This window comes from Salvelinus alpinus, chromosome 30, assembly GCF_045679555.1.
Source record: "Salvelinus alpinus chromosome 30, SLU_Salpinus.1, whole genome shotgun sequence".
NCBI classification, from domain to species: domain Eukaryota; kingdom Metazoa; phylum Chordata; class Actinopteri; order Salmoniformes; family Salmonidae; genus Salvelinus; species Salvelinus alpinus.
The window spans coordinates 24,621,643-24,646,494 of NC_092115.1; the positions used below are offsets into that span (position 1 = coordinate 24,621,643).

The 24,852-nt window shown below is 41.5% G+C and overlaps 1 protein-coding gene across 2 annotated transcripts in view; it reads right to left on the reverse strand.

Annotated features, from left to right (window-relative positions):
* The window catches only part of LOC139559826 (tenascin-N-like), a 35,476-nt gene that overhangs the window by 6,513 nt on the left and 4,111 nt on the right, over window positions 1–24,852 (reverse strand). For both annotated transcript variants that reach the window (XM_071376195.1, XM_071376194.1), the window contains exons 2-12: window positions 16,115–16,540; window positions 15,554–15,925; window positions 12,793–13,050; window positions 11,797–11,979; window positions 11,420–11,509; window positions 5,874–6,137; window positions 4,698–4,961; window positions 3,518–3,781; window positions 2,268–2,531; window positions 1,093–1,356; window positions 598–728 (exon numbers count right to left, since the gene is read on the reverse strand). In XM_071376195.1, the coding sequence (XP_071232296.1) occupies window positions 598–728; window positions 1,093–1,356; window positions 2,268–2,531; window positions 3,518–3,781; window positions 4,698–4,961; window positions 5,874–6,137; window positions 11,420–11,509; window positions 11,797–11,979; window positions 12,793–13,050; window positions 15,554–15,925; window positions 16,115–16,538 (2,778 nt within the window). In that variant the 5' untranslated portion in view covers window positions 16,539–16,540. The remainder of the gene's footprint in view (window positions 1–597; window positions 729–1,092; window positions 1,357–2,267; window positions 2,532–3,517; window positions 3,782–4,697; window positions 4,962–5,873; window positions 6,138–11,419; window positions 11,510–11,796; window positions 11,980–12,792; window positions 13,051–15,553; window positions 15,926–16,114; window positions 16,541–24,852) is intronic.

The window sequence follows — 24,852 nt, forward strand, 5'->3', positions numbered from 1 at the left end:
GATTCAATGGTTGTACAGATGGGGAGAGGCATGTCCATTATAAAGAGATGCTCTGCTTTTCTGACACCACACTCCAAAAAGCATATCCTGCGGGCTCTAGTTTTGTCTTATCTTGATTATTGTCCAGCCACGTGGTCAAGTGCTGCATGGAACTCCCATCTCATATTGCTCAAATGAACAGTAAATTATTTATTTTAAACAGTTAAAGCAACACCTCACCGCTCAATCCCTCTCCCCTATTTGACCTAGATATTGTGTGTATTTATTGATATGTAGGTTATGTGTGCCGGTTTTTAAATGTATGTAGTTCTGTCCTTGAGTTGTTTTTTGTTTATTAATGTTCTGTATTATGTCATGTTTCATGTTTTGTGTGGACCCCAGGAAGAGTAGCTGCTGATTTTGCAACAACTAATGGGGATCCTAATAAAATACCAAATACCAAAATGATGAAAGGTCATTGTGATCGCCAATACTTAAAGATAAGAAATATAACTGACAATGATAATAGATTTCTATAGCTATGTACAGATGTCATAACATTTGGATACATCACTGTTTACAACTGCTAGAGGGTGAACCATGTGAGAATCAAAGTACCTTCAATGTGCCATCCTCAGCTCTGAATGTGAGGATGTAGCCATCGATTCTGGCTAAGGGAGCAGTCCAGGTCAGGGTCGCAGCATCCAGCTTAACATCTGACACTTTTAGGTTCTTAGGCGAATCAATTTCTATGAAGAGAAGATCCCAAAATGTAAACAATTCAGTCAAATGAAAATGTGAATATGTTCAGTTGCAGTCATTGGACGGTTGAATAAGATTATGTACAATTTATCGTGCCTTTCATTCCTCCATCTCTATTCTCCAAAAAAGGTCACTGTATATGTCTCACATAATGAGCAGATCCTTGAACTGTTAGTCAGAGTTGACCAGAATTCCAGTAAGAGTGGAGGAACCTGCAGCTCGTCAACGATTATGCCTCCACAAGATAAGCTCCTGTTCAGTAATGACTATCTGCCTCATTGGACAATGAATGCGTGAAATTATCATGAAAAGACTCGGCTGTCGACTGGAGCCCCAGGGCAAATTGATAACCTGTCTCAGCTGGTGTGGAACTCTTCCTGCTGACCCGGGAGCTCTTGACAGCCCAGATGTAGACTGTGTAGATGACTCCAGGCCTCAGCCCAGTCAGCCTGTAGGAGCTGCTGTCTGCCCCCACAGGGATCTCCCCACTGGAGCCCTCAGCAGAGCTGTAGCTGATCACATAGCCGTCGATGTCCGCTAGAGGTCTGTCCCACGACACATCGGCTGTGTCCTCGGTCACTTCTCTGGTCAAGAGGTTAGTAGGAGCATCCAGATCTGGAGAACCATTGATATAAGGGTTAATGCTCTTCTGTGTCATGTCATGAAGTTTGTGACATTTAATTGATTTACTGTATCAAGACCTGCTGTACCTGAGAGAGCTGTAAATCACTCTCATTGTATAAGAGAGACTTTAAAGGGTCAGTTCACACACCAAAATCAAAGTTTGTCAGAGGTTTTCAGGCCAAATAAATGGTCTAATATTGATATATAAGTACATGTGCCTTGCCATCTGTTGTGTAGATCTAGCCATGTGCCCTCATCCCAAATCCCCAAATAATGTAAAATATAGGCACTATCTTAAATTATGAATTTAGACAGTTATTTTCTTTTCCATTCATTTGGGATTCAGGCACATAGTTGAACATGAACAAATGCTACAGTTTACTATAGAATACTACATTACTTGCTATATAATTCTGTAGTATACTGTATTATATTGTACTACACAATGTAGTATCCCTCGGTCATGTGTGGTACTTACTATACCATTCTGTAGTATATTGTAGAATAATATAGTAAATACAACAGTATATTACAGACTGCAAAACTACAGTAAATACTACAGTAATGTCAATAAAACACTTCACTCCGCAAAAACACTAAAGTAATTAATATAGTATATTAAACTACAGTATTGCATTTGCAAATACATTGCCCATTCCAGTCCCCCATATCCCAATTTGTGCCACCCATAAGTGACAAACCTACATGACAAGTACAGACCATATATTGTGTTCCCTACTGGTTATAAAAAGGAGCAGAAGCTGTAAACTGTCTGTTCAGACCTCAGTCCTATCTACCTACAGGTTATGGAAACTTGAACAAAGATGACTCATGAACTAACATCTCTACAGTGTGTGGGATCTCACCCCTCACACTCAAAAAGTATGAGACTAGTTAGTGACCTGTCTCAGCTACAATGGAGCTCTTCCTGCTGACCCGGGAGCCCTTGACAGCCCAGATGTAGACTGTGTAGATGACTCCAGGCCTCAGCCCAGTCAGCCTGTAGGAGCTGCTGTCTGCCCCCACAGGGATCTCCCCACTGGAGCCCTCAGCAGAGCTGTAGCTGATCACGTAGCCGTCGATGTCCGCTAGAGGTCTGTCCCACGACACATCGGCTGTGTCCTCGGTCACTTCTCTGGTCAAGAGGTTAGTAGGAGCATCCAGATCTGGAGAACCATTGATATAAGGGTTAATGCTCTTCTGTGTCATGTCATGAAGTTTGTGACATTTAATTGATTTACTGTATCAAGACCTGCTGTACCTGAGAGAGCTGTAAATCACTCTCATTGTATAAGAGAGATTTTAAAGGGACATTTCACACACCAAAATCAAAGTTTGTCAGAGGTTTTCAGGCCAAATAAATGGTCTAATATTGATATATAAGTCCATGTGCCTTGCCATCTGTTGTGTAGATCTAGCCATGTGCCCTCATCCCAAATCCCCAAATAATGTAAAATATAGGCACTATCTTAAATTATGAATTTAGACAGTTATTTTCTTTTCCATTCATTTGGGATTTAGGCACGTAGTTGAACATGAACAACTACTACAGTTTACTATAGAATACTACATTATATACAATGGAATTCTGTAGTAAACTGTAGTATACTGTAGTATATTATACTACACAATGTAGTGTCCCTCGGTCATTTGTAGTACTTACGATATCATTTTTTACAACAATATAGTAAATACTACAGTATACTGCATGCCACAAAACTACAGTAAAGACTACAGTAATGTCAATAAAACACTACAGTCCGCAAAAACACTAAAGTAATTACTATAGTATTACACGACTTCGACTTAGGCCTAACAATACCCGTGGCAATATATCCTCCAAACACCGGCTCTCTGGCATTATCTCTTAAATATTATACTACAGTATTTCATTTGCATATACCCTGCCCATTCACATATCCCAATTTGTGCCACCCATAAGTGACAAACCTACATGACAAGTACAGATCATATATTGTGTTACCTACAGGTTATAAAAAGGAGCAGAAGCTCTGATCTGTCCGTTCAGACCTCAGTCCTATCTACCTACAGGTTATGGAAAACTTGAACAAAGACAAACCCTAAACTAACATCTCTATAGTGTGTGGGATCTCACTCCTCACACTCAAAACGTATGAGACTAGTTAGTGACCTGTCTCAGCTTCAATGGAGCTCTTCCTGCTGACCCGGGAGCCCTTGACAGCCCAGATGTAGACTGTGTAGATGACTCCAGGCCTCAGCCCAGTCAGCCTGTAGGAGCTGCTGTCTGCCCCCACAGGGATCTCCCCACTGGAGCCCTCAGCAGAGCTGTAGCTGATCACGTAGCCGTCGATGTCCGCTAGAGGTCTGTCCCACGACACATCGGCTGTGTCCTCGGTCACTTCTCTGGTCAAGAGGTTAGTAGGAGCATCCAGATCTGGAGAACCATTGATATAAGGGTTAATGCTCTTCTGTGTCATGTCATGAAGTTTGTGACATTTAATTGATTTACTGTATCAAGACCTGCTGTACCTGAGAGAGCTGTAAATCACTCTCATTGTATAAGAGAGACTTTAAAGGGTCAGTTCACACACCAAAATCAAAGTTTGTCAGAGATGATCAGGCCTCATAAATGGTTTAATATTGATATATAAGTACATGTTCCTTGCCATCTGTTGTGTAGATCTACTGTTCTCATGTACCCTCATCCCAAATCCCCAAATAATGTAAAATATAGGCACTATCTTAAATTATGAATTTAGACAGTTATTTTCTTTTCCATTCATTTGGGATTCAGGCACATAGTTGAACATGAACAAATGCTACAGTTTACTATAGAATACTACATTACTTACTATAGAATTCTGTAGTATACTGTATTATATTGTACTACACAATGTAGTATCCCTCGGTCATGTGTGGTACTTACTATACAATTCTGTAGTATATTGTAGAATAATATAGTAAATACAACACTGTATTACAGACTGCAAAACTACAGTAAATACTACAGTAATGTCAATAAAACACTTCACTCCGCAAAAACACTAAAGTAATTAATATAGTATATTAAACTACAGTATTGCATTTGCAAATAAATTGCCCATTCCAGTCCCCCATATCACAATTTGTGCCACCCATAAGTGACAAACCTACATGACAAGTATAGACCATATATTGTGTTCCCTACTGGTTATAAAAAGGAGCAGAAGCTGTAAAATGTCTGTTCAGACCTCAGTCCTATCTACCTACAGGTTATGGAAACTTGAACAAAGATGACTCATGAACTAACATCTCTACAGTGTGTGGGATCTCACCCCTCACACTCAAAAAGTATGAGACTAGTTAGTGACCTGTCTCAGCTACAATGGAGCTCTTCCTGCTGACCCGGGAGCCCTTGACAGCCCAGATGTAGACTGTGTAGATGACTCCAGGCCTCAGCCCAGTCAGCCTGTAGGAGCTGCTGTCTGCCCCCACAGGGATCTCCCCACTGGAGCCCTCAGCAGAGCTGTAGCTGATCACGTAGCCGTCGATGTCCGCTAGAGGTCTGTCCCACGACACATCGGCTGCGTCCTCGGTCACTTCTCTGGTCAAGAGGTTAGTAGGAGCATCCAGATCTGGAGAGACATTAGTAAATGGGTTAATATCATATTAGTGTTCCATACTGTTATTTTTTTCCCCTCTAGGAGAAATAAAGTTATGATGCACATTTTCACAAGAGCAAAAAATAGGACTTTTGTGACAGGCAAAATATTTCTCTAGTAAAGATTTGTTTAGAAGTATCACAAGTATTTTGCATACAATTTACAGTCTTATATTGAGGAATTATTCTCCAAAATCACATTTTGTATTGTGTTTTTAGGCCTCAAAAGTGGTCTTCTGTTGAGATAAGTTCCCATCCCAGGCCATCAGTTTTGTAGTTCTAGCTATATGCCAAAACTCTAAATGACTAGGAAAGATAAGCATCATGTAATTTCCAGCTTTGCAGTGCTTATCTTTTCTATTCATTTGGGGTTAAGGAATTTAACTAGCTGGATCTACGCAACCAATGGCGTGGGATGTGGACTCATCTTGACATTCTTTTTATGTCTAAAAAACATCTGACAAACCTACATTTTGAAGTGGAATGTCCCTTTATGTATAACATATTGTTTGAAAATATAATTATCTGTGATGGTCAGTTGAGGTATGACTAAGGACAAGTGAAACAAGTTTGAGTGATAATTTGTTGTGGTACACACTCCTTTTTATAGTCCCAGATCTATTACAAATGTGTCCTATTCTAAGTAACAGCCATATCCACCACAGGAGGTTGGTGACACCTTAATTGGGGAGGACAGGCTTGTGGTAATGGCTGGAGCGGAATCACTGCAATGGTATCAAATACACCAAACACATGACTTCCATGTGTTTGATGCCATTCTATTCACTCCACTCCAGACATTATTATAAGCCGTTCTCCCCTCAGCAGCCCCCTGTGATATCCACATGTTTTTTTGACCCTTTAAATTAGAAGACAAGTTAGTGACCTGTCTCAGCTACAGTGGAGCTCTTCCCGCTGACCCGGGAGCCCTTGACAGCCCAGATGTAGACTGTGTAGATGACTCCAGGCCTCAGCCCAGTCAGCCTGTAGGAGCTGCTGTCTGCCCCCACAGGGATCTCCCCACTGGAGCCCTCAACAGAGCTGTAGCTGATCACATAGCCGTCGATTTCAGCCTGGACTTTTTCCCATGTTACTGTCGTTGTGTCCTCTGTCACTTCTCTGGTCAACAGGTTAGCAGGAGCATCCAGATCTGAAAAGGTATCAGTATAAGTAAGTAGGTACATTAGTTTCAGTACATACTATGTAAGTATCAGGCACTAAAGGCTATATGTGTTCGGGATAATGTTACTTTCTTTCTTTTTCAAAGTAAAACCAACGCGTGTCGGCTTTTGGCCTTCGCCAATACATTTTCAGACATTTTTAAATCAAATATCAGTGTCTACTTTAGACTAAATTTAGCCTCTTGTTTGAGAGCAGAAAGCTTCCCACAGTATCACAGTAAATGTATGTTCACTGATCCAGAAATCCTACCCTGCCCCAACCTACCCCTAACCAGTCAGCAGAGGAAACAGGGGGAGCGCTGCCTGCCGACGTGGCCGTGCTTGTATTTCACCCCTCTTGGATGTTTGTATCCATGTGGAATCCCGTTGTTTGACTTATGGGACAGGTTAGTGTACTATGTCCGTTTCAGTCGTTTTCTCACTGAAACAGGTGTCCATAACAAGGCAGCTATAGGCTTCCAATAACACAATGTCCCACACCAACAGTTCCTGAAGGTCAGACAACGCCACGTCACCTACAACCTAATGTAGCATATTGTTCACTTTGGGTATCAACGGAATTGTGGGGGAGAAAACATACACTGATTTGGAGAGTACAGTAGCACTGTCCTCTGTCACTTCTTTGGTCGAGAGGTTAGTAGGAGCGTCAAGATCTGTTGATATAATGAGGGTGGAGGCAGACAATATGCTGTGTGAAGCGTAATTATTTTCTATAAGGACACTCAGATGGTTTATAAAACACTATTGAAGCATTCACTTTTTTCCAAGTCGGTCAATCAAATGCGGAAAAATTTATTATTATGGGCAGACAGAGGTCCTAGTAGCAGGCTGGAAGAGGATTGCAGACAGGCTCTCTCTCTCTCTGTGAGGAAACAGGAGGACGTCAGTGGGCTTGAGGTATGAGAGGACAGAGAAGAAATATGGAGGATGTGAGCGCACTGACAGGGGAGGATCCAGACTGGAGCGCAGAGCAGGATGAGTAAGGGGAATGGGGTTGCAGTTATACGGTGGTCGCTGGAGTAAGGAAAGCGTGACACTGAGAGAGAGAGAGAGAGAGAGAGAGAGAGAGAGAGAGAGAGAGAGAGAGAGAGAGAGAGAGAGAGAGAGAGAGAGAGAGAGAGAGAGAGAGAGAGAGAGAGAGAGAGAGAGAGAGAGAGAGAGAGAGAGAGAGAGAGAGAGAGAGAAGTGAGAAAACATGTAAGGAAAGCGTGACACTGAGAGAGAGAGAGAGAGAGAGAGAGAGAGAGAGAGAGAGAGAGAGAGAGAGAAGTGAGAAAACATGTAAAATAAATCATCATTGGGCTATTCCTCCATGACTCCGCCAAGGTCAGCTCTATGTCACCGCACTATCCGCATCATGAAAACTGATTAACGATGCATCCAAAGACAAAGCCACGTATATGGTTTAGCTGTTGTCTTTTTGCATTGTATGTGGGTACATTGCTCGTCAAGCTCAAAGAGATTAGTCGCAAGAAAATGCCAACAAGTTAACAAAGTAGCAGTAGACTTTGAGAAAAGCATGTGTAGAGTGTATGAGTTAAGCCTTGTCCCAAGCTGAGACCTTAATTTCCCTGCAAACGGGAGCACTTGTCAGAAATATCTTTCCTACTTATCAAACAAAAATGCAGACAGACACACATGCCAATGCATGGTTGCTCATGCTTGAACAGATCAGCACTTTGGTAGATGTTTTACTTCCGTGGGAGAGGCTGAAGACAGTCTGGCGAGGCCGTGGCGTAGCGTATGACGGATTGGGTTAGCTCAAGGTTCTGCCGCCACAGTGGCTGAGTGGGAGACTACAAAACACTGGTTGTGGTTTACCATGTGGAAAACAGCTATTCCATCATAGGCCTCCTTACAGGCCTTACCGCCTGGGGAGCGAGCTGCATTTACACGCTAGCCTTACTTAAACGGGCAGTGACGGCAGAAAGTTGAGTGCTCGAGGAGCCCAAGGGAGAGCTGTGTCAGAAGGTAGGGCCGGACGATACCAGTATCGCAATATTTCTTCCATGGCGAAAATGAAAACCCGGAGCAGATCAAACTCTTTGGTATGTAAAATATTGCGTGCTATACTGTAGCTTGGAAAATAAATACATGTGAATTTGGATGACAACATAATTATGTTTGTTTCCTACATTAGGGCTGTTTTCCTAAAGAATTTAATCCGCTTCATGTTTTGTTTCCTTGCCGCGATACTAACAAGTATCGCGATACTGGTATCGTCCCGGCCCTATCGGAAGGGTGACATTTTTCTAAACAGCAGTGTGCGTGGTTATGTATGTATAGACCTAAAGTCCACCCACACTGAAATTAGCAGCTCATAACTATTTCTGACGAGGTTTATTAGGGGAAGAAGAGATTAGTAACTTCAGCACCTCAGAATAACTGAAGAATAAGGACTAAGGGCGCCAGAGTCCGCCTCCACCTACTGTACGTACCAACTGCAGCCCGGCTGTACTCCACAGCTCCACAGGACCTTCGAGTCCAGGGACCATATAACATGAAGGCTAAACACATTCCCTGGCTTTTACCTAGCTATGCAGCTGCTTCTGGTTATACGGCCGCTCCTGTGTAAACTTGATTGAATCTGATTAGGTAACACCAGCAGACTACTATGTTGTGTTTATGAGCCTTACAATCCTCTGGCAGGTCACTATGACAGGTAGCGATTCAATCGATTTTGGCTTGTTCAAATGCTGTAATAGCTCGCTATAATTCATGTCTCCTTACTGCGCCCTGGCAAACGTGTCAAGGTCTAGCACCGTACTCCACTGTTTCATTGTCTATAAAATAAGGATTTATGATGACCACACAGTAGAAGAGAGAGCCCTTTGTAGCCATTGAATAAAATGGCATGATAGTATTTACATACTTAAAATGCATGCACGCATGACTGTAAGTTGCTTTGGATAAAAGTGTCTGATAAATGGCATATATATATATATATATATATGTAATGCACTCTAGCTGCAATTTTCATAGTAAATAAATACTGAGTCTGTCCTGAAAGAGAGAGGTATTGAAAAGGCCTTTTCCTCTCTTGTTGTAAGTGGAGGACCGGCCACTTGTGTGAGAGAACATTCTGTAATGTATAACTTGCTGAGAGGAGAGGAAAATGCTCCTATAATAGAGGCTTCCATACTGTAATGTGAGCTGTCAGGGGCGGCCCCGCAGGATACAGTTTCATACTCTGTACAGCTAGTAGGAGGCTCATATATTCACAGACAGTCGCAGACATAATAGACTCTCTTTGTGAATGCTATTATGTTTGTTTTTTCCTATTTTTCTTTTACGTGTGTGACTTTATCGCTCTGAGGAGAACAAACCGCGCAGTAGCAGTAATAAGTGACCCTTTTAAAAGCACCCAGCCCACACACTCATCTTGAACTAATTCTATGCCTATCTAAGGAAACTCAGAAGTTCCGAATTACAAAATCACTATAAGCCTTACGTGCAACTCCTCACGTGAAGGTTTAGGACAAGCCACTGTGAATCATGTGAAGATTAGCTCTGTAGGGGAAGCATGTGTGAGATCATGGAAGCCACCTGACAACCATCAAACGGGAGCGCTACAAGAGTTAACTCCAAATTAAAACCATTAAACGTTGCCTGAGAGTTGAGAAAACAAAGCGTCATCAGTGTAACGAGACAGGGAGCTCTCCTTTTTGAACTACTACATCACCCTAACAAAAGGAGCAGGCCAAGTTGGATAAGCTGCCGTTGTAGACCAGTCAGTCAGTCAACTAGGAGGCAAGTAACAGGTTGGATAGGACCAGCTGTAGAAGTTAATATCCTTAATGAATTCATCCTCAAACAACTCAACAGAATCCTTGTGAAGTCCAAATAAGGGATTCCCATGTTAATATTTCTCAAAGGACCAGATGGCTTACATAAATCATGGACTATTCTCACCTTAAGGCTCGGATCATTGGTGACAATATCAAGCTGTTACACAATGTGTTCTACTACCATTTTAGTCATTTAGCAGGCGCACTTATCCAGAGTGACTTACTGTATTGAGTGCATATATTTTCCTACTTGTCCCCCATGGGTATCAAACCCACAACCCTTGCAAGCACCATGCTCTACCAACTGAGCCACATGAGACTATTTCTTAGGTAGATCAGCTTTTTTATATATATTTTACTTTATTATTTCCCCCTAACCCTAATTGGAATAAAATAGTAGACAACAACACTTAGGTTTCTACTTCCAGTTTATACATTCTGTATATATTTTACGGACACAATGTATTTTACAATAGTTATTTTTTGTTTGTTTTTAATCCCATCCTTCAGCTACCATCAACCCCTCCCATCTATCTCTGAAGACCATCCAGTGCCATATATTTGTATCTGTGCTGTTTCACAAAAGTTCTGAACCTATATACATTTTACGGACACAGTATATTTTACATGAGTTATCTTGTTGTTTTTAATCCCACCCTTCAGCTCCGCTCAACCCCTCCCATCTCTCTCTTAATGCCATCCATTTTTATTTCAATTTGCCAAAAAATGTGTCAACTGGTCTGTGATGTTTCACGAAAGTTCTGAACCTTTCTATTCTCATAGTTTCAACAGATTGTAAATTAAAGATAAAACATTTTGCTAAAAGTATTATTATATTATTGATCGATTGACAATGACTTTTAAAATCCCCCAGTAGTGCTATCTGCAGAGTTGGCCCCAGATAAATGTTGCAATTCTTCAGTCATTCCTGGATCTGCGACCAAAAAGCTACATATGAACAGTACCAAAACAAATTATCTAATGATACGGTCTCTGACAGCAGCAAAATCTGCAGAGCTGGGATGGTTGTATCCCCCATATTTATAATATTCTATTGGTTGCAAGAGCCATAATTATTAGTATTCCTGACCACGTTCATTATTCTATTATCATTGTCTGTTATAGTAAGACCTAATATCAGGGTACAGTACTGTATGTTATCATTCTATGCTTTGTAGCGCATTCTGTGCCTGTCCGCTGTTCCCACAGTAGAGTTGGGAATGATTTAGAGTTAGACTATGGTCCAATGGGCTACAGAGGGTGGTTACAGCTGGCTGATGTTGGATATGGTATCCGTGTCCCAAATGGCACCCTATTCCCTATGATGTGCACTTGTTTCTGACCAGGGCCCATAGGGCTATTCTATGCATGAAACAGGGTGCCATTTTGGACACAGCCATAGTGTCTCCCCACTCCCTGAAACCCCCAGATATCCTGTGTTGTCTAGAATCAGCAGCATTCACCTGTGACCCCGGTGACGAAGGAGGCTTTCCCCTCGATGGTGCCTTTGATGCCTTGCACTGTGATGAGGTACTCAGTGCCAGGTTGCAGTCCTGTATAACACACACAGAGAAAGTAAGCTGCAAAACCTCACAGTGGTTCAAGGTTCTTAATCTACTACAATACATTTGAACACTATTCAATGATTATAGCCATTTATGTACATAGCAAACAAAATGGATAATCTGTGAATGCTCAAAGGGTTATGAGTGTCCTGCTCAAGTGAGGGGAGGTGGAGAACATTAAAACAGACGGTTACACAGGAAACAGTTTTAAAATATGACGTACTATTCTATTTTAAAATATTGCAGACAGTGTTCTCCTTGTTTAAATTACGTACCTACGATGGTGTTGGTGGTCCTGGCCTCTGCACTCATAGGTACGATCTGCTCCTCCTCCTGCCCGTCAGGGTTAGCATGGGTCAGTCTGAAGTGGTCCAGAGGTGCTGCAGGGTTCTGCCAGTCCACCTGGATAGAGTCCTCAGTCTGGCCCAATACCCGGATACCATCAATACCAGACACCACTGTGTAGGGTCAACATGGTCTCATTAGAATATGTCAACATAGTGACATTTAACCATTGTATTTAAACATCACTGACGCTGACAATCATTCATGTCACAATAATGATCTATTAGTTATATGGTTTGATTGGGGACAAGTTATAAGACAGGCCTAGTAGGGTACCAAAGAGTGTCATAACTGAAGTACAGAACCACAGCATGTTTCCTGTGAGGCTCTTCCTATACGTGATCTTGCATACGAGCCCATTAAAGGACAGGAAAAACTAATTAAATACCAGAAAGGGGCTGACTAATGTCCTTTAAATGTTCTTTCTCAGGGGGAAAATAGCTTTAAACCATTTGGAAGGGATAATATCTTGAAGTTAAAGCGTCTTGTGTGGCTAGAGTCTTCGTCATAGCCAGATGATCAGGCCTTTTCTCATGCCCAGAGAGGAATGTCATGCACTGAGATGTTTCCCACAGCCCAAGGCTCTGTGCTCAGTTCCTGTCTTCGCCACATCTGTGAACTAGCCTCATTTCCATAAAATGTGTCCACGGCTTAATTTCCTTGTAATTAGGCTGCCTAGTGTAATTACCTTTAACCTAATGATAAACAAACTATCACTAAGTGAATAGTTTAGTACAAACAGACTTCAGGGTTATTTGGGTCAACTGTACATACGGTACACAGTGAATTATATGTGATGACAGAAAATTTAAATTGGCATTCAGAACCACTTACTACAAACGAAAGCAGCTGCACTTGTGAGAGAAAAGGACAAAGTACAAATCAATGCTGTGAGAAACATACTGCGATTCACTTCACATCTTTACCTGTGGTCGCCTCTATCCTGTCCCCCTCGCTCTGGATCTCCTTGATGACAGCGTACACCTGCACTATGTAGGTGACCCCCGGCCTAAGACCGGTGATCAGGTAGGAGGTCTCTGTGTTGGGAACGGTGACCCGCTCTGCCTCGTTGCCCTCAGGGTGCCAGGTCAAGACGTAGTACTCTGCTGCTCTCACCGCCTGCCACTCTACCAGCAGCGAGACATCAGTCACCCTGACCAGACGCAGGCCGTTAGGGCCAAACACTAAGGGGGGAACAGAGGTATGGTTGGTTAAGGGACAGTTCAAAACTCTGTTACTCACTATGTTATTTTGATGAATTCGAGGGGTAACCCCAACCAGGATAAACCTGGTGGCCTGTCAGTTCAAAACGTCAGCTGTTATGCCAAGAGATCAAACCCTCTTGAACAGATCAGAAGCTATTGTATTAAGGTCGCTATGTTATTGCTTTCTCTCTTTTTCACTCTTTTCACACTTCACTCGATGTTCCTCTGACAGAAATAACATATCTGATTTAAGGAAAATAACATTTTTAACTTTTAGTGGTTTTTCAAAAACCTGAGATGGAAATTGGTGAAAAGATATTGCTTTTCTGTGGTTACAGTGTTATATCTAGCCAGGATCCTTCAATTAAGATGGTGGAAAATATGGTCTGGCGAATCAGAGACTATAGGGGAACTTTTCAATAACATGAAAGTGAGCCTAGGAGACGGCCAGTCAGCAGTGTACGGAGCAAACTTTCCAAGCCAAGATATTTCTGCGGGCACAGGGAAATGCACAGGCGACCATAGGTGGTGAATTTGAGGAATTCATGCGCAGGAAAAGCGTAACTGTACATTGGGGGAAATATGAAATGGGTGCTCAGGAGACCACATTTACCAGGAAAGAATGCACAGCAGGTTTGAACATTGTTCCACATGATGAAGGCAGGAAGCTTTCTCTTCAGCAGGAGCCTTTTCATACAGTGGCAGTTATTATGCCTGTTCCTGACATTTTCTACAGCCACTGCCAGTAACAATTTTGCACTTAAATAATATTTCAGAACGGCCAAAGGGACGAATAAATTAACATCTAAAGATTTGTAAAAAGCTAATGGGAGGGAAATATGTGTCCTGACTGATTGTTTATGGGGGAAGCATACTGTGTTTTGAAGAAGAAAATGTATATCCTAACAGAAATGATGTTTGGACTTCATAAAGAAGGGAAGCATAAATCTACTGTGGCAGGTTCTGAACCAGGGAAAAATCTGTTTGGTGTTAAAAATATTTGGAGAAAACTGTAAATAGGCTTTTCATCAAGTGGGCTGAACGTGTGCTGCCCAGTGTACTCTGTGTCATAATTAATACGAGAAACAAGTGGGGAAGCTGTTTCCATGTTGTGCTGTGACCATACATCATTACAATACAAATAATATTCAAGACCACCCGTTTGAGAATGTAATGTGATTCTGAAATGTGAAGCAAAAATGTGAATGAACAAGACCGCTTGTAACTGACATTTGTCTGTGTGAGTGATCCCACTTTTCAGTGATTTGTATAAGGTCCTGTTTTTACTGAGTCTGCCATGGTGGAAAGAGCATTATGGGCCAACTCAGGAGCTGAACATGGAAAGCAGACCAAATCCACATGCAGCATCTGTACGGCTTTGATCTTGCGTTTAGAAATCCACAGAAATCCACCAAGGTCTTTTGTGGGGAGAATAAAATATACCCTTAATAAAACCCTTGAGGTTTTCTCTTGGTGATTTATTTGAAATGTGTGTCTGAGTTCTTTATCATTATAAAAACACCCCAAATCTCCAAAGGCCTACATTCAGATCCCAGACACAATCATAGTAGTGAGTTATGGAGGTTAGCATTGCTTTTAGTTGTTGCTAAAGGGAAATAGAATTCATGATAGTGCACCTCAAGGTCTGATCATTTTCTGTACTCTAAAAAGCCAATGTTTGTGGAAAAGATCCCTATTCACCATATACTGTAGCTTCAAATGCACTCTTCCACACAAAACAGAAAATGTCTCAGTATACTATAGCTTTTGTCCCATACTCATAATATTTGTCCTCCAAATCCAACTCATAAACTCACATAGCCTCCCTCTTTCCCCTTGACACGTCCCCATTGTTGTTGGAATTAAATCAACAGTTCCTATATGCAACTTGCTATAACTCTCCAAATATCTCTTGCGGCGCTGCTTGAAAATCTGAATCTCAATGATTGCAATAGCTGACCTGCTACCCAAGGTCTGTGCACAAGGCAAACTTGGTTTTAACAAAGTGAAATCCTTAGACAGTTGATTGGCAAACATGACCTGAGGCTGCAGCAATTACTTCTACTTTCATATGTGTGGAAGCAGTAAATTCCTCTGTCAGAATGTTTTGACTGCAAATGTTCTGCTTCTCTGCACCTAAGTCAAATAACTGCTTTTTAATAACTAATAGTCAAATAACTGCAATACCTAACGTCAGGTTTAAAGTGTTTGACACCCCAGAACCCTTAGGCCTCCACAGCTGTAGATGTTCTACATTCTCTGTGAATGTTACGCATTCTCTGTATATTTTCTGCATTCCAGTTCTCAGAATCAACAACAGGTAGAGTTTGTAATGTAGACCTAGGCCATTTCAGAGTAGGAGTGCTGATCTTGGATCAGTTTCCCTTTTAGATTATAATGAATAAGACATTATGACCTGATTATGACCTTATCCTTGATCAGCACTTCTACTCTGAGACACTTTGTGAATACGGGCCCTTACCTGCAGAGCATTCATCACCAAAGAAGCCCTCGTCACAGATACACATTCCATTCACGCAGGTGCCGTGGACGCAGTCAGGACTGCATTTCTGTTCGCTGCAGTCTTCGCCGGTGAAGTGGCTGAAGCACACACACTTCCCGTCCACGCAGTGTCCCTTATCGTTGCAGTCGCCTGGGCACATCATCTGGCTGCAGTCTCTCCCCATGTAGCCAGCAAGGCACACACACTTGCCATCCACACAGCGCCCGTGGTCGTTGCACTCATCAGGACAGGTGGAGATGGAGCAGTCTGGGCCTTCCCAGCCAGGGTTACATTGGCAGCTGCAGGTGTCGTGCTGGTAGGTCCCGTGGCCACTACAGCTAGTGTCCACACCTGTGGAAATTCAGAATAAAAAAATCACATTATGTGGTATTTGAAGAGTCTTTACTGTAAGTGTAATGTCAGTGTCTGTAGACCAATCATTTTTCAGTTTCCCAGTTTTGAATGATATAGTTTCAGATATATTGTAGCTATTGAATATAGATGCGCTGTCAGATCTTATGGTGATAAACTGTACTGTACCTCCTGCTCCACCACCTTTGCCACCACAGCAGCCCTGGGAGCACTGACTCTTCAGGTGTTCCACCTCCTCCTCCAGCCCGTTGACTCTGTACAGCAAAGACTTGAAGCGCTCTGACTCATCACAGTCACACTTTGGGGTCTTGAGGTTGATTTGGTGCCTGAAGACTATGTCCTTGTCCCCCTCCAGAGTAGGGCCCCCCTCCAGCTCTTGCAGACCTGATTCCTGGTCCTGCTGGTGAGGCATGGTCTGCAAGGCCAATTTACAGTCAGGGCTCTTGGCCAGGTCTATCTTATAGATGTGGCTGAAGGTGACTCCTTTCTCAGCGGGGGCTGGAGAATCTTCTGTCACATATGTGGTAGTGACGGTGCACAGTATGCCTATCAGGCAGAGGGCTCTTGAGAGCCAGTGAAGTCTAGTAGTCATGGCTAGATGGGAAAATAAGTAGAATAATTGGGGAAATTGATATTACACTTTTGACATGCACAAAGAGCCCTTGGCACCTTTTTGGTCTATTAAGGTTTTTTTCCAGAGAGAACATCACTTTATTTTACAAGGTTGATAAAGACTGATTTTAAAGAAGTCACATTCATTATAGTGCAGGCAGCCTATGTTTTACAAAAGGGACATGAAGCATGTCGTAATTTCCAGCAGAAAGCCAGCAGTCATCACTCCAACTAAGCACGTTTTTATCCCACGTTCCTAACCATGAATTGTGCTCAGCCAGCCATAAGGGCTTCAAGGAGCATGGAACCCTGTCTTCCAAATGATGTCATGTTGACAGTGATGTCATCCAGCTTTTTGACTTTCTCGGAAACCGAAATTATAGGCTATGATATCAAAATAACGGGCCAAATATATTTTTGAAACTACTTGGTTCAAACCTTTAGGGTGAATATAAGTGACCTCTTTCTCAAGCATGTTAGATTTAACAACTGCCTCTTTGGCACACAGTCATTTGAAAAGGTTTGAACTTGTGTGGTCTGTGGAAACTGAAAACCAAAATGAAGTGACTGTCTGCTCTGCTCTACACAGAAAGAGAGGCCATGGTGCTTGACAACTGGAAAATTCTCACAGTAATAGCATACATGCTTAATAAAAAGCTTGGGTTACTTTTAAAGGAATGGTGATTGGTCAATGGAATATGCACAAAGTGCAAAAACACTAAAGGGGTAGTTCATTGGGAGCACACAATGTAAAACTATCGAAGAAGTGAAATGACTCAACCATGAACAAATACTAGGCTAATTTAACCTGAGCATAGATACTGTATATAGTACATGCACTCCCCTACGTATTTATTTGACCAGTAAAGCTAAAACTTTTAATCTGTCTCTATAATTCAGCATTTTGGATTTGAGATCTGTAACGTCTGCTTCCAACTCACACTTTCAAATAAATAGATCCCCTGAACACAGCTCACTTTCCAGCCCACTTTCCAGCTCACACTCTCCAACGCATAGATCCCCTGAACGCAGCTCACTCTCCAGATCCCAATCACCTGAATTCTGATCACCTGTTCACACACCTGTATGTCATTTACATACAGTATTTAGTTCAGTTCTTTGCACCCCATCATTGTGTACTATTGTTTGTTTTGATACACATTCTATTCAGAGCGCTGTTTATTTCTGTTTTAGTCCTCCCGTGTATCGTAGTTTTGGCCATCCTCACTAATGACGCCTTTTTGCCTATTCCCTACCTGTACTTTTGCCTATCACATTTCCTGTCATCAACCTCTTGCCTGATCTCCCGGACTACGTTATTAGCCTTTTCCCTGCCTGTACTGTTACCTTTTTGGAGTCCCTGTATATGACCTTCTGCCTGCCCCTGGACCCAGCTACCTGCCTCCTCCTGTGGTCCTAATAAACACCTGCTGCACCCTGTGCTTGAAACCAGCTCTCTGTCTCCCATCGTGTTCATTACAAGATCAAATGTTTCATATGAGAAGACAGTACAGAATTTGAGGCTATTTTTACTTTATTTTAGACTATTTTCATACATATCTGTCTTATTGTTTAGAAATGAAGGCACTTCATGTATCTAGTCCCCACATTTGAAGGTGTCACAAGTATTTGAACAAATTCACTTTGTATTAAAGTAGTCAAAATATTAGTATTTGGTCCCTTATTCCTAGCACTTAATGACGACATCAAGCTTGTGACTGTACAAACTTGTTGAATGCATTTGCAGTTTGTTTTGTATGGGTTTCATAATTTATTTTTGATGAGACACTTTTTTGATGTTTAAACTGCATTTTTAGTAGTTTCAATTGTTGATATGGGAATTTCGTTAGAACCTTACATATTATTGTGTGTTTGCATGCCCCGAGCATTAGAAGAATTGTAAATCCATTGTGAAAGGTTATGGAGTTTGCGTTGCAAATTATTTGGATGAAATGTGCACTGCACATTTCATTTCACAAAATGACACTGCTCTACTCAGCTCAGATTTATGTAACATCCACAGTTACAACTTATAGGGGATAAGTTGTAACTGTGGATGTTACATAAATCTGAGCTGAGTAGAGCAGTGTCATTTTGTTGGATGATATGAAATATGCGCCATTGAAGGCTATTGCTTGGCTACATTGGTATTTACATTTGGTGAAAATCGTTTGTCAATTTCGGTTAATAGCGTATGTCACTCTGGTTGTTGGCGCGATCTGTTGTATGGTGAACTTGGGCTTCATCAATGTTTATTTCTGAGTAAATCTGGCTTTGATAATAGCCCGTGCTTACCCAGCCACCAACATCACCACAGGTCACTGTGTCATTCTGTAGGGGAGACCGGGGAAGGCTGTAACACGGGATAGTTGCAACACTCTTAATATCTCCAATCAGGAATAATCTAAAATCATGTGACTCACTCTGCACATGCTCAGTTTAGTCCTCAACCCTCATGTGAAGAAGCAAGACCCTGTGATAAACTCTGCACATTTTATTGCTAAAAATCAGATTTTGAGGTAAGAAAGTAATTTTGGGGGCCAAATTTGTTTTGTGATGGTATCACCTGCTTTGTAGTTCGATTCACCAAACTTATTTCAGGTTTAATTTGATGTAAGTTAGCAATGCTAAAGTTGTAACATGTAGCTAAAATTGGGTCAGGGATAGTTTTAACATCTGGGTGCATCGCTGGGAACACAAATGATGGGCCCACCAAGCCTGTACCCCAGCACTACCATACCATTGTCATAACTGTGACTCTGATTGAACATGTCCAACATTCACACACACACCAGCGCTCTCTCTCAAATTCACTCACTCACTCACACACACACACCACAAACATTCCGTTGTTAAGTTCAGATACTGCTAAATTGTCAGATGTTGTTTAGTTGAGAAGGGCTAGTTAATGGAGTGTAAAAATAATTCACATTTTTATGATTTGTATTATGACTTTATTATTTCTGCAAAACAAAATGCTAAACATTGCAATGTTGTTCTCATGTTCTCAATAAATCCTTTCAATATCTTGTTGCATGTCGTGATTTAAGCATTTTTTCAAACTGTTATATTTCACCCCAAGGCCTGTTACAACTGACCCAGGAGATGGGGTAAATTGTAACATTTCACTCCTTGTCTGTTTGATTTAAAGACCTAATACTTATACCAATTTGTAGCAGACAGATGAAAGTTGTTCCTATCACATTTTGAATGTAGTAGCTCAAACAATTTCTGAGAAATTTACAAAAAATTCCAAAAGTGTTACAACAATCCCCGGTTTCCCCTACTAGAAATGAACATGGGTAACTGTCCCAGGAACAATCTTCACCCACGCCCACACCCCAGAAAAAAGACAAAACCAGGGAAATTATATTTTCCTCCAATGTCGCCACTAATACAATTTCACAAAATACACAGCAACAGATTAAACCCCCCAAAAATAGCACATTATCCAAACAGGTTGTCACGTGGAAGCCTTTAGCCTAGCGTATTTTCTTCACACAAAGTTGCCATAAATTCAAAGCACACGTATAATTGACACTGCCGGACTGCACACGCGACCCGAATGCAGTTAATAAACCCTACAGGAAACCCCTACAGCCTATAAAAGACCATGTGCCTCTTTGAGCTTTCATTGTGACTATTCAGACATTTGATAGGCCTATGCACAATTCACTACATAGGCATCTCTGTCAGTGACATGAACTCTGTTAACAATTCAGAGGCATGAGGGAAAATTCTATCCTGTCCTAGAGCGTGGTCTATTTTCATATCCAGTCCCAATCCCAATTAAACCCCAAATCCCAAATCCTGCATAAAAATTCCTAACTTTTTTCTGTAATCCATAAATTGCATTATCAAAGCACGTTTCCCGCCTATCCATGCCAAAAGACCACTATAACATTTCCCCCACTTCTCAGTGCTGTCTCGTAGAGGAGGCTGGGAATGGTAGTAATTTCTTTGTGATCAACAAACAGTATGAGAGTAGATATGGATATTTATTCAACAGAGTTGGTCCCCATTAAGATAACTTGATATTTAAACTATTTCCACTCTTCATATTTCCGTTATTCATGAGCTGACCTTCTATCTGTATAAATCAATTCAGTTTTGACGAATATAGGAGATACAGTGCCTTGGGAAAGTATTCAGACCCCTTGACTTTAAAGCCTTATTCTAAAATTGAATAAATCAAATACAAATTACATAACTATTCAGACCCTTTGCTATGAGACTCAAAATTGAGCTCAGATGCATCCTGTTTCCATTGATCATCCTTGAGATGTTTCTACAACTTGATTGGAGTCCACCTGAGGGTAAATTCAATTGATTTGACATGATTTGGAAAGGCACACACCTGTCTATATAAGGTCCCACAGTTGACAGTCCATCTCTGCAGCACTCCACCAATCAGGCCTTTATGGTAGAGTGTCCAGACGAAAGCCACTCCTCAGTAAAACGCACATGGCAGCCCGCTTGGAGTTTGCCAAAAGGCACCTAAAGACTCCGACCACGAGAAACAAGATGCTCTGGTCTAATGAAACCAAGATTGAACTCTTTGGAAAGGGAAAGGGAAAGGGGTATACCTAGTCAGTTGTACAACTGAATGCCTTCAACTGAAATGGGTCTTCCAAATTTAACCCCTCGCCTGAATGCCAAGCATCACATCTGGAGGAAACCTGGTACCATCCCCATGGTGAAGCATGATGGTGGCAGCATCGTGCTGTGGGGATTTCTTTCAGTGGCAGGGACGTGGAAAATAGTCAGGATCGAGGCAAAGATTAAGGGAGCAAAGTACAGAGAGATCCTTGATGAAAACCTGCTCCAGAGGGCTCAGGACCTTCACCTTCCAACAGGACAATGACCCTAAGCACACAGCCAAGACAACGCAGGAGTGGCTTCGGGACAAGTCTCTGAATGTCCTTGAGTGACCCAGCCAGAACTCGGACTTGAACCAGATCAAACATATCTGGAGAGACCTGTAAATAGCTGTGCAGCAATGCTCCCCATCCAACTTGACAGAGCTTGAGAGGACCTGCAGAGAAGAATGGGAGAAAGTCCCCAAATACAAGTGTGCCAAGCTTATAGCGTCATAACCAAGATGACTCGATACTGTAATCTCTGCCAAAGGTGCTTCAACATAGTACTGAATAAACGGTCTGAATACTTATGTAAATATGATATTTCAATTTTTTATTTCTAATAAGTTAGCAAAAAATTATAAAAAACGTTTTTTGCTTGGTCATTATGGGGTATTGTGTGTAGATTGATGAAAAAAATACAAAATGTAATCTATTTTAGAATAAGGCTGTAACTTAACAAAATGTGGAAAAAGTCAAGGGGTCTGAATACTTTCCGAAGGCACTGTATTCTGTCATTTGTTGAAGGAGGTTATCTAGCAAGCTTAGCAACTTTGGTCATTTGACTTTTGTTTGACTGGCGTTAAACAAATTTTGTATGATTCGACGATGAGTCCTAAGCGCTCTGTGTCGAGATAGCCTTACTGCTGAAATGCGCTGAATTAATTGAGGAACATAATAACGCTCAGAATTTATGAATGGCCTGTTTTGCAACTCACAACAATGTCATTGGCGATCAAAGATAGTTACTCTATCATTACAAAATAACAGTTTAATTTGCTCTGAAATCTTTACATAGTGTCCTAATGAAGCCGACAAGGTGGCACAGCACCCCTCTTATTTTGGGAAAACCCTGGCATAGTGACAATATCTTGGTTTTAAACGCTTTTAAAATGTCACATTTATGCAGTATTTCCTAGGACTCTCGGGATAACATAAATTATTCCCAATATTGAAACTTGGTAGATTTTCGTAAAATATTCATCCCTATTCGGTAATCCATCCAATTAAGAGTTTTAGCTTCATTGTCCAAATAAATACGTAGCGTAGGGAAGTGTATATGAGAGAACAAATTATGCAAATAGATGGTTCCTTTAACATTGTATACTAGTATAAAGAAATCTACATCAATTAATATATCAATCAGCACTAACAACCTCATCTACAGGCTGAAGTAATTGCATTGGTGTCTGCTGTGACATGTGCTGCTATCTGAGGCTTGCCCATGTAGTCACCTGAGGGATCTTGAAAATAAGTAGCCTAGCCAAAGAAGGCTGGTGGGAGGAGCAATAGGAGGACATGCTGGTTATAATGGCTGGAATGGAATCAATGGAACAGTATCATACACATCAAACATATGGAAACCATGTTTGACTCCGTTCCATTAATTCCATTCCAGCCATTACAATGAGCCCATTCTCCTATAGCTCCTCCCACCAGCTTCTTCTGAGCCTAACCTAAAAGTGATAAGCGCAATGGCATAGGTGTTATGGCATCATAAGCAGCCTACAACATCAGTGACTGTGTCAAGATGTTCAGAGATTGACATAATGGCTTAGATGCTGCTGGCTGTCAGACACAGGGTGAAGAGTTTATGTTTTTGATACTACTGGCTGCCTCAATGTTGCTGGACCTCAGGAAGAGTGGCTGCTGCCATTCTTAATAAATACAAATACAAACTGAACATTGCAACTGAAATATGTAGCAGTGTCCAATTTGAAAATACTTCCCTAGACACTGCTTTGAACATTATAGGAGAAATTATCCAGTTTGAAACAAAAAATCTAAACATGGCTCACTAAGCATCAAAGAAGAGAAAAACAGATGTAGAATCTTAAAAATGTTGAAAGAAACACACTGAGCCTCCCACTGGACACAGAAGTAGAATTGGCTGGAACATCAAAATGTCAACAAGTGTGCTCAAAATCAACAATTCTTTGTGCTGCCATTAATCCATCATCAGACCTACAGGAAGTGGAACCTCGGAGGACCTGAGCCCTAGGACCATGCCTCAGGACTACCTGGCATGATGACTCCTTGTTGTCCCAAGTCCACCTGGCCGTGCTGCTGCTCCAGTTTCAACTGTTCTGCCTGCGGCTATGGAACCCTGACCTGTTCACCGGCACAGCCAGAAGAGGACTGGCCACCCCTCATAGCCTGGTTCCTCTCTGGGTTTCTTCCTAGATTTCGGCCTTTCTAGGGAGTTTTTCCTAGCCACCGTGCTTCTACACCTGCATTGCTTGCTGTTTGGGGTTTTAGGCTGGGTTTCTGTACAGCACTTTGATATATCAGCTGATGTAAGAAGGGCTATATAAATGAATTTAATTTGATTTTGATTTGATTTTGAGTAGCCAGCATGCTACTTTAAGTAAATGGCTAATGTTCCTTTGAATGGCTATCATTAGACTAAATTAAAATGGTTAGCATTAGCCTAAAAGAAAATGGCTAACATTAGTCTAAATGAAAATGAATAACATTAGCCCAAAGATTATGATAACTAACCAAGACAGGACAGCTGTGTCATTTACAATGGGAGCCAATGAAGCACAGTGGGCAGAAAAAGTAAGGAGGTGGGCAGAATCAAGCATGAACTAGCAAGATGTAATTGCATGTTTCCATTAGGGAATGCCTACTCTCTGGTGAGCACTCCTAAACAACACAATTGTTTTAAACTTTGGCAAGGGGTCAAGTCTACAAAATGTAGCACAGTGCACTCTGTAACATATTCTTGTTTAATAATGATATTTTGTCAAATAACCCTTAGCATTAAGCTTCCACCCAATAGTAGAGTTCTCAGTGGCTCAAGATTTGTGAAAATGTAGTATCAGTAGGCTATGTGTTGGAAAAAACGATGTTGGCTATATTGCTAATGACTTACAGTAACTGTATAGCGAGAAATAACTCTGAAAATAAGGTCTATGGTAAACACAGGCTTAGGAGAACTTATATGTTTTGTGCCATGAGATAACCATCAGAATTTATGTAATGATAAAAAACACATACATTGCATAAAGGCTTCATAATTCATAAAGGTAATGTTAACTGGCTGCTATTATCTCATAGAACAAGACGTTTAAGGTCTCCTAAGCCTGTGTTAACCTCAGACCTTGTTTTCTGTGTTTATTACAAAACCCTATTCTTTCCCCATTCATTTTCCACATAGGGATGGCTGAACGAACCAGAGGTAACTTATTCCTGGGGTTTAGGACTACAAGCTGGCAAGCTTTGTTAGTGCCACTCCATATTTCCACCATGTTTGCTGGGAGTCCTGTGTCTGCTATTAAACTCAGTGGGTGAAAAACTTGAGGTCAGAGTAGCCAGACCATAGAGATTCAGACAGCCTATGACTTCACAGCTATGGCCATTCAGCCCCATTGACTTTCTGTTAGTAATTACAGTAGTTGGCACTGTATCAGCAACCAGGAAATACAGTAG